Raw genomic sequence first — 9,475 nt, 5'->3', positions numbered from 1 at the left:
GCACCATTTTAGATTTACTGATTGCAGATAGCACTAAAGATGCTAAAGCGGATCAACCTATCAACTACACACTTGCCTTGAACCATATGAAGTAACCAAAGCTGATTTCCAACACTAAACCTGACATAACCGCTTGTCTTGGGGCTTGGTATACATGGGATCGGATTCTTCAGGCAGGTCTAGAAGGTAACGCATGGTTTAGATTATTTATCACATTTTCTCTCTCTAAATTTCGACCCTAGATTAGTTAGTGAGTATTCTATTAAAAAAAATATAATAATAATAATAAAAATAAATAAATAAATAAATAAATAAGATCTATTGTTTAATTAGGATGAGTCTGAACATGACTTGGTGGCTAAAACCATTAAGGCTTGATTCATAAAGACTCAAATAAAAGAGTTCGAAACGGGACTTAGTGGCGGCAATCTTCAAGGCTCGCTTTCGCAAAGAACTCTTGGATATAGGTCAAAAAGAAGTGAACAGAACTTGGTGGCAACCACCATTAAGTTTTGATTCATGGACGCCTGTCCAATCTTGGTCACTGATCCTGCAATGGAAGCAGACTTTGACTCAAGAGATAAATTTAGAGAGAGAGAAACTAGGAACTAACTTTTACCTGCAGCTCCAGATACCTGTCTGAAATCCTTGCATCCTGTTATGAGTCAAGTGCTCAGGTATTCTTAATGAGGGAAAAAGTGATCTAGCGTACTCTCATGTAATCTGCCATACTCTTATCTGTTTTCCTACTCTTCAACTCGATGGTCAAAGTCGATAGTGCCCCTCTCTACTTGACCAATGAAAATCCTCTCTACTTGACCAATCAAAACGTTCCTTTACTTGACCAATAAAAAAAAGCGCGGTTTATCTCTCTCTCCTGTCCAGGTGGATTTTCTTAATTAGTTTTAATTTTTCTCTCTCCTCCCTAATTGTCTCTCTCGACGGACGGCGAAGAAAGTGAATGAAAGCTAGAGCGATCATTCGGAGTTTCTATTGTAAAGAAGATTGCGGCGAGCGTGGGTGCTGTAATTGACCCCCAACCCAGGTCAGATAAACTTCAGTTAAAGCATTGTCTTGCTCTGTATCTTATAACTCAATCCCATCATAAAGGACTCGAATGAATGAACTCAATGCGGCTCGTTAGGTTGGGATTTTTAGACAGTAGATTTCAAATATATGGGTCTTTGTGTTGTCAATTGAGAGCTGTATGGTGTGTTTGTAATCAAAGTCAACAAGAAATGTCGGGAATCAAAGCTGAAATCCAGAATTAAAAGGGTGAAACTGGTAGACTATAAAAGTGTAAATAGGTGAAACTTTACTGTTGAGAAAAAGTGTAAACAAGTATAATTTAGTAGGACTTTAATAGCAAAATTGTATAACTAGGATTAACTTTAATTGTATACTTTTATTTGGTACAACAGATAATGGGTTATTCTTCTACAAACATACACTTTGACTATGATGGACAATATGCGAAATCTGGAGATGATTATGAATGGATTCAAGCGATGGTCGTTTGTATGGTATATCCTTTAAGACATCATCATTGGATGAGATCACTTATTCCTGTTTGAAGGAGAGAATATGCAAGAAGAAGAGCATAGATCCGTGTTTAAAGAGGATGAATCTGAGTTACATTCCACTGGTAGTAGAACCTAAGAGGCAATCATATATTTTGGATGATGAAGATGTGTATGTGTATCTGACATTAGTGGATAAAGAGGGAAGAAGAAGTATTTTGCATATAGAGGTCATCGAAGATATGAAAATAGTTCCAGTAATGGAGCAACAATCAGTAGTTGAGAAAGAAAGCTCATATGGTGGGAACTATAGTGAGATTGCGAGTGGATTACCCGAAGTTGAAGGTAATCAGGGTGCACTCACTCTATTTTCTCGCATTGAAGAAGCATAACTATATCTGCCGGGGGCTGAACAGGTGGAGAATGTTGTTATAAATGGAGAAGCCGACGAAAGGGGCATTAATGTTGTTAATGGAGAAGCCGGCGAAGGGGGCATTAATGTTGTTAATGGACAAGCCGGCGAAGGGGGCGTGGACAGTGAGGGCGACGTGGATAACTCTATGGGTGTTCGTCCTAGTTCGTACTATGTTGAGCTCCCACGTGTTGCAAAAGAAAATCCAGTGGTTAAGGAGTGGGAAGATGGTTTGGGTCTTCAGTTGTTTCAAGAATTTGAGAGTAAAGAAGCTGTGAAAGATATTATTGATAGAGCATCACAGGAGAACTGTTTCGGAATCAGTATTTGCAAGTCGGACAGGGGTCGATATGTGGTGAAATGTCGGGGAGCTGATGAAGGTTGTAAATGGAGTGTGAGAACAACAAAGATAAATAATTCTGAAGCGTTCTCGATTAGAACATACAGGAATATGCATTCATGCTCTCGCGTAACTTCAAGTACTGGAAAGAAAAGGAAAGTTACACCAAGATGTGTTGCAGCTATAGTGCACAAGGATTATCCGGGACTATAAGAGACACCAACAGCGAAAATCCTAAAAGGTCTGGTACAAAGGAAAGTGGGTGTGGAAGTGTTGTATACGACATGTTTGAGAGGAAAAAAACTAGCTGTTGCGGATATTCGTGGTGATCCCGAGAATGGATATAGAATATTGTCTGCTTATTTGTATATGTTAGAGAAGGCGAACCCGGATACCAAAACAAGTTTGGTAGTGGATAAAGACAACCGGTTCAGATACCTATTTGTTGCGCTGGGAGCCTCCATTGAAGGGTTTGAATACATGAGGAAAGTCATCACTGTGGATGCAACTTTCCTGAAGACTATTGAAGGTGGTTGTTTAATTATTGCCACGGCTCAGGATCCAAACCTTCACCATTATCCAATAGCCTTTGCTGTGGTTGATGGGGAGAAAAACGAAAGCTGGAAGTGGTTTTTCACGACGCTGAAAACTGTTATACCGGATTCGACGGAATTGGTGTTTGTTTCAGACAGAAATCCAAGTCTGATAAAAGCTGTTGCTGAAGTGTATCCGATGTCTAAACATGAGTATTGTATCTGGCATATATCGCACAATGTGAAAGGTCATGTCAATCATGGCAGGGAAGAGGTTGCACTACTATTCCGAAAGGTTGCATGTCTTTATTCAGAGCCTGAGTTTAAAAAGCAGTATGACGATTTTAGGGAGAGGTATCCATCGTGTGCTAGGTATCTTGATAAAAGTGTCGAAGTCGAACGGTGGGCGAAGTGTCATTTCCCCGGTGCTAGGTACAACATAGACACCTCTAATTGTGCGGAGTCTTTGAATGCGGTATTTGAAAAGGCGCGAAGGATGTCTTTATTGCCTATGCTTGATACAATTATTGAGAAAATGTCTGAGTGGTTCAACATACATAGGAAGGATGCAGCAGAAGGACCGTCATCTCGAAAATTGGTTCCTTTGGTGGAGAACAAATTGCATAACAGAACACCGAAAGGTTCTAAACTTACAGTGACTCTGCTGAACACTTTTCAGCTTGAATACAATGTTATTGGAGCAGACAGAAAGACTTATTTTGTGGATTTGCAACATAAAATGTGCAGTTGCAGGAAGTTTGATATAGATAAATACCCATGTAGACATGCAATAGGCGCTATCATTAAGTGTTTGAAGCATGATAGACCATTACAGTTGAGTGACATGTACGATTTCATTTCGAAATATTACTTCATTACACTGTGGGCCAAAGCGTATCGAAGGACTATATATCCAGTCCCTCATATAACTCATTGGATGGTTCTAAAAGAAATCGCGGCGGCGAAGTGTCCTCTACCTCCAGACTACAAGAAAAGAAAGGGAAGACATCAGGAAAAAAGGCATCCTTCGGCGGGAGAAAGTCGGCCCCGTCCCCGTCCTAATAAGTATATCCCGAATAGGGGTCTGGCTAGCTATTTCAACTGCTCGCAGGGAACTGAGGGAACTGAAGGAGCTGAAGGAACTGAAGGAGCTGAAAGAGCTGAAGGAACTGAAGGAAGTGAAGGAACAGAAGAAACTGAAGGACCTGAAGGGACTCAAGGAACACAAAGCACTCATGGAACTGAAGGACCTGAAGGAACAGAAGGAACAGAAGGAACTGAAGTGTTATATGAATGTGAACCTTAGTGAAACCTGATTAAAGTGATTTCGTTTTATGTTTGTAAAACTTGGTGAAACTTTCGTTATGTAACCTTTCGTTAGTTGATGATTTATATTACAGTTGCGATGACATAACTTATCCATGTTCTAGGAAGATGACGTGACGTATTCAACATGTTGTGAAATCCAAAAAACTTCGAGTGAAAAAATTATAATCCGGAACACATTTTCTGTCGAATGGGAAGGGAATACATCATTGTTAGCTATATTTTTTGTATACACTACCTCGTGGGATTAGAAAAGTTACATATGTCACGAAATCAAATTTTATTCTACATGAGCACATCTAAAACGTTGATAGAAAATAGAATATATCAGGTATAACCATAAAATCAATCATCTAAGTACAGTAAAACCAACAAAATCGGAAAAAACAGAAAAGTAAAACTTTAAAGGTTTTTGTATAACTACAAACTAAGTGAAACTATAAGCACGAAAATCTTTCACCAAAAAATCCCGCCCAGTTTTTTGAATTTTCCCACCCATTTTTTCGATTTTTGACTTTCCACAAAATCGATGCGGAGGCGACGTAGATGTGTATTAAACCCGCCATTTACCTCAGCCAATCTCTCTCTCTACTATTCAATCTCTCTCTAGATTTCTCTCTACAATCGGTCCCTCTTCTTTCTAGATTTCTAGGTTACTCAGAATCATGACTCATCCAGACGAGGAGTATAGGCAGATGAAGGCTTGGAAGAGAGACACCAACATGCTTGGCTGCGTGGCGGATGCCGAGTGTGGGATTCCGACCAGATGCCCTTGTGGGGGGACAATCATCAACGAGGTGTCTCGGAACCTGAAGTATCCAACCGATTTTGATACTTTACCGGGGAGAAAATACTTCACTTGCAAAAATTATGAGGTAATCTATGGAAAACGCCCAGATTTTTTATTGATACTTTCGGGTTTTGATACATTCCCGTTTTACGTCTAGAATTATGGCTTCCATTTCCGTCAACCATGGGTCTTCGGAGTCCAGGAAGAGGTTGAAATGTTAAGGAAGCGTGTGGATGCGATGGCTGCAGAGATTGCTGAACTGAAGTATAATCTAACCCGTCAGAATCCCACCACTCCATGAGATGCGTCCGGTCCATGACATTAGTCTACTATCTGTTGTTGTTGTTTGCTTGAGATTCTGATTTACTAAGACTCTTCGTATTTACTAAAATATCCTTATTCTCCCTCATTCACGATCTACGAAATATCATAAATTAACGAAGTTACACTAAGTTGAAAGTGAAACTTACTAAAGTTTCCCTATTCTCCCTCTTTCATGATCTACGAAATATCATAAATTCACGAAGTTACACTAAGTTGAAAGTGAAACTTACTAAAGTTTCCCTATTCTCTTTCTTTCACGATCTACGAAATATCATAAATTCACGAAGTTACACCAAGTTGAAAGTGAAACTTACACTAAAGTTTCCCTATTCTCCCTCTTTCACGATCTACGAAATATCATAAATTCACGAAGTTACACTAAGTTGAAAGTGAAACTTACTAAAGTTTCTCTATTCTCCCTCTTTCACGATCTACGAAATATCATAAATTCACGAAGTTACACTAAGTTGAAAGTGAAACTTACACTAAAGTTTCTCTATTCTCCCTCTTTCACGATCTACGAAATATCATAAATTCACGAAGTTACACTAAGTTGAAAGTGAAACTTTCTAAAGTTTCCCTTTTCTCCCTCTTTCACGATCTACGAAATATCATAAATTCACGAAGTTACACTAAGTTGAAAGTGAAACTTACTAAAGTTTCCCTATTCTCCCTCTTTCACGATCTACGAAATATCATAAATTCACGAAGTTACACTAAGTTGAAAGTGAAACTTACACTAAAGTTTCCCTATTCTCCCTCTTTCACGATCTACGAAATATCATAAATTCACGAAGTTACACTAAGTTGAAAGTGAAACTAACACTAAAGTTTCCCTATTCTCCCTCTTTCACGATCTACGAAATATCATAAATTCACGAAGTTACACTAAGTTAAAAGTGAAACTTACTAAAGTTTCCCAATATATAACATAAGTCTTAAATACCAGTCTTCAACATGAATATCCTTCAACATCAAACAAGAAAGTCATACAAACCGAATAGAGTTCATCCACATTAAAACAACCACATACGGAATTCACTCGGTCTTTTTACGTACTTTCTTTGTCTTCGGCTTCTTCTGCTTCTTCTTAGCTGGTGTCTTCTTCTTAGCTGTTGCCTTCTTCTTAGCTGCCTCCTTTTCAGCTGCTGCCTCGTTCTCAGCTGCTGTCTCCTTCTCAGCAGCTGCCTTCTTCTTAGCTGCCGCAGCTGCCTTCTTCTCAGCAGCTGCCTTCTGCTTCTTTGCACCTCTGGTCCTCTTCTCTGCTGCCCTGCTTCTTAGCTGAATGGGACTCCTCACATTATCACCACGGTCCACCTTAACCTTTTTCACAGGAACTGCTTCTTTGCCATCATCTTTTCTCGACCTCTTTTTTTCGTGTTTATAGACTCTGCTGCCTTAGTCTTTAATTTTTTTTCGGCCTCCACAGCATGTGCATACATCTCCGCATCATCATCATCCATGTCAACATCACCATATTCCCTCTGCACATCCTTTGAAATATCGAGAATGGCATCTTCAACATCATTGTCACTACCATCCTCTTCGTCTGGCTCATTATTGTCACCACCATCCTCTTCCTCCGACTCCTTATCCCCACCCACATCACCATCCTCTTCTTCCGACTCGCTATTGTCACTACCATCACCATCATCTTGGACCGCCGGATTGTCACTTCCGGGAACACTCCACCTAAGACTTTTCACCTCCTCTTCTAGAAGACCTAGCTGCGTAGACAATGAAGTGACTTTTTCCTTCACTCCCTTCATAGCATCTCGAACTGCATCTCGGACTGCATTCATAAGCCGACCTTCCATCGCTTTTAAAGCCTCAGCTCCAGGAGTAGCTCCAGTAGCCTCCACCGAATCTGCATGAGCCTACCCATATTGTGCATTATTCGATGGTCCTCCGATAGGATTGGTGGGACCTTCAATCTGACCTGTGCGAGACTCAAAATCCATGCGGAACTGTTCTTCAAAGAAAACTTGTTTCTTCCCTTTCCGTATTATCTTCGTCCAACGATCAACTGCTGCATCATCGGCGTCATCGGCCCAACAACTCTCCTTGTCCATTCTTATGGTTTCCAGAAGTTCCTCCTCAGCTGCTGTTGCTACCAAGATACTCTCAATATCCTGTGGTAAAAACACAAAAAAGACTAATTACCTTAGTTTCACCAAGTTTTCATAAGTCTCATAAGTCCCTTCTCCTCAATTCGACTACACATAAAACATCAATTACCTTTGTATTATTACCAAGTTTATCGTTCACAGCTTTCAGACTGAATTCCTTGGTTCCACTTTTCCGTTTGTACTGCATCTTGCACATCCGCGGGCAACCACTGCTTGCACCATACACATCTTCTCGGAAATGGTTCCTCAAGCTTGGAATTGCCTCAAAGGCCAACAACTACCAACACACAACAAAGAGACATTAACATCAATTAAACAACTATGTTAAAGAGAGCTTGAGAATACCTCCAGAGGGATAGGAAAGCTTGTAAAAACCCAACTCGTCGCCGCAACCCCGTCGCATTTCTCCAAAAAGCTAGAGACATCCTTCAAGTTATGTTCGAATGCATACCGCCCCCAAAGGAACGTTACACACGCATCTAGGTCATCAACAACACGCAGGAAGAAACTGTCCACAGGTGATGCTCCCTCACCACTCTTTCGGCCTCCGACAAGGATGCTGGCTAAGAAGAACAGAACGGCCATCTTCTTACGATCCTCAGATGGCTTTGATTTCATTGCCAACATCTTCTTCTCCAGGTCAGCGTATGTTACCTTTCTCCCTCCAAAATACTTGTTCATGAATGTTGTACCACCCAACCTCTCATGGTTGGGGGGATACTCATGGCAGTATAGACCAGAAATGAGTCCTAATTCTCTAAGAGAATATCAGATTGGGACGCCATTAACGACAAACCATAACTCATGGTTCAGATGTAGTACTTAGGGATCGAATCCACAAAGAGCTACGGAACAATTAAATCTACTGTTTCTTAATTGTAAGAGTTGTAAATGTTTAAATGAAGTAGCAATAGTAACAAGCGAAGTAAATAGTAAATGTAACTTGGTTGGAAATGATATTAGATGCAGAGCCACTATTCAGGTGTTGGAGATTATAATATATATAGATGCCTAATTGTTGCATGCATGATACGTTAGAGCTCAATCGCTTAACTCAGTGATCAGCTGTTGCATGTTTCACTGGTTAACAGGCTAGATCTCGTGTCTTGACGGTTAGTATGTTGACAATGAGAGAGTGTCAATCGATGGTCCTATTGGGACATCGACCGATACACCTTTGCCTACGTCGACCGATAGTCAGTAGAGGACATCGATCGACAGGTTCTAGCCAGGCATATGCGCGAGTTTGATATGCCCTATTAAGATACTAAATTGGCGGTTAGCCCTCTCTAGCAGTCCTAATATGGTAGATAGATGTCAGGATGGGATAACAAGGGTGCTTAAGTATGCAATCCTATGATCAAGTTCTAGTTAGCTAGGCTAAAACAAGCAATGAATACAAATCTATCATGAATATCACAACAAGGCAGATCTATAGTTTGGGGCTAATCCCACAAACCTATCTGAACCCTGGATCTAATAATTGAACTACTCAAACATAGCAAAGCAATTCATAACAATGAAGAAATGGGAATTCATAGAATATATGAAAAGAAATGGAAACAAGGAGGTCCAATCACAAGTGATCTTCTCTCCAAAACTCTCTCTTCTCTCTCAAAGTAATATTGTAACTCTCTAAAAAACTCTAAAACTAACTCCTCCTCAGCCGTCAAAACACTTAGGCAGTATATAATCTACTAGGTTAAAAACTCGTCAGGGCATTTTCGTAATTTAGCTTGGCCTTGGGTTTTAAGTCCGCTGGATCCAAAATGTCGCGTGTCTGATGTCTCGACATCGATCGATGGTACTTGTGTACATCGATCGATATTAATCTTCATCTGTCGAGGCATCTCTTGGTATCGATCGTCAGCACTGGATGCACATCGATCGATTGTTCTTCCTCTCGTCGACCTCTACATGGTCATCTCGGGCGAAACGTCCTTTAAGCTCCAAAATGCTCCAAAGTCATAGCTTTACTCCGAAATACACCTGAACCTGAAAACATACCTAGAAGAGTAGAAAACATAGATATATATATAGTAAAACACTTATATACCATGGATGAAAACGGGTCAAATCCAAAGTATATCACTGCCTACCT

At 40.3% G+C, this 9,475-nt stretch overlaps 2 protein-coding genes across 2 annotated transcripts; one reads left to right on the top strand and one right to left on the bottom strand.

Moving 5' to 3' along the window:
* The first annotated feature begins 444 nt into the window (after nt 1–444).
* Nucleotides 445–8,799, top strand: LOC117133512 (protein FAR1-RELATED SEQUENCE 4-like). The gene is made up of 2 exons (XM_033289916.1): nt 445–5,006; nt 5,079–8,799. The coding sequence occupies exon 1, from the start codon at nt 2,642–2,644 to the stop codon at nt 4,109–4,111; it is 1,470 nt and encodes a 489-aa protein (XP_033145807.1). The 5' UTR covers nt 445–2,641; the 3' UTR covers nt 4,112–5,006; nt 5,079–8,799.
* Nucleotides 6,284–8,055, bottom strand: LOC117133325 (uncharacterized protein At3g43530-like). The gene is made up of 5 exons (XM_033289309.1): nt 7,720–8,055; nt 7,484–7,651; nt 7,185–7,377; nt 6,686–7,112; nt 6,284–6,611 (listed from the first exon to the last, which is right to left on the bottom strand). Exons 1-5 carry the CDS (start codon nt 8,053–8,055, stop codon nt 6,284–6,286), a joined length of 1,452 nt encoding a protein of 483 aa, XP_033145200.1.
* Nucleotides 8,800–9,475: the final 676 nt, after the last annotated feature.

Source organism: Brassica rapa, chromosome A04 (genome assembly GCF_000309985.2).
Source record: "Brassica rapa cultivar Chiifu-401-42 chromosome A04, CAAS_Brap_v3.01, whole genome shotgun sequence".
In the NCBI taxonomy this organism is placed as follows: domain Eukaryota; kingdom Viridiplantae; phylum Streptophyta; class Magnoliopsida; order Brassicales; family Brassicaceae; genus Brassica; species Brassica rapa.
Note: the sequence above shows the minus strand (reverse complement) of the source record. Positions and strands in the feature narration are given on the sequence as shown.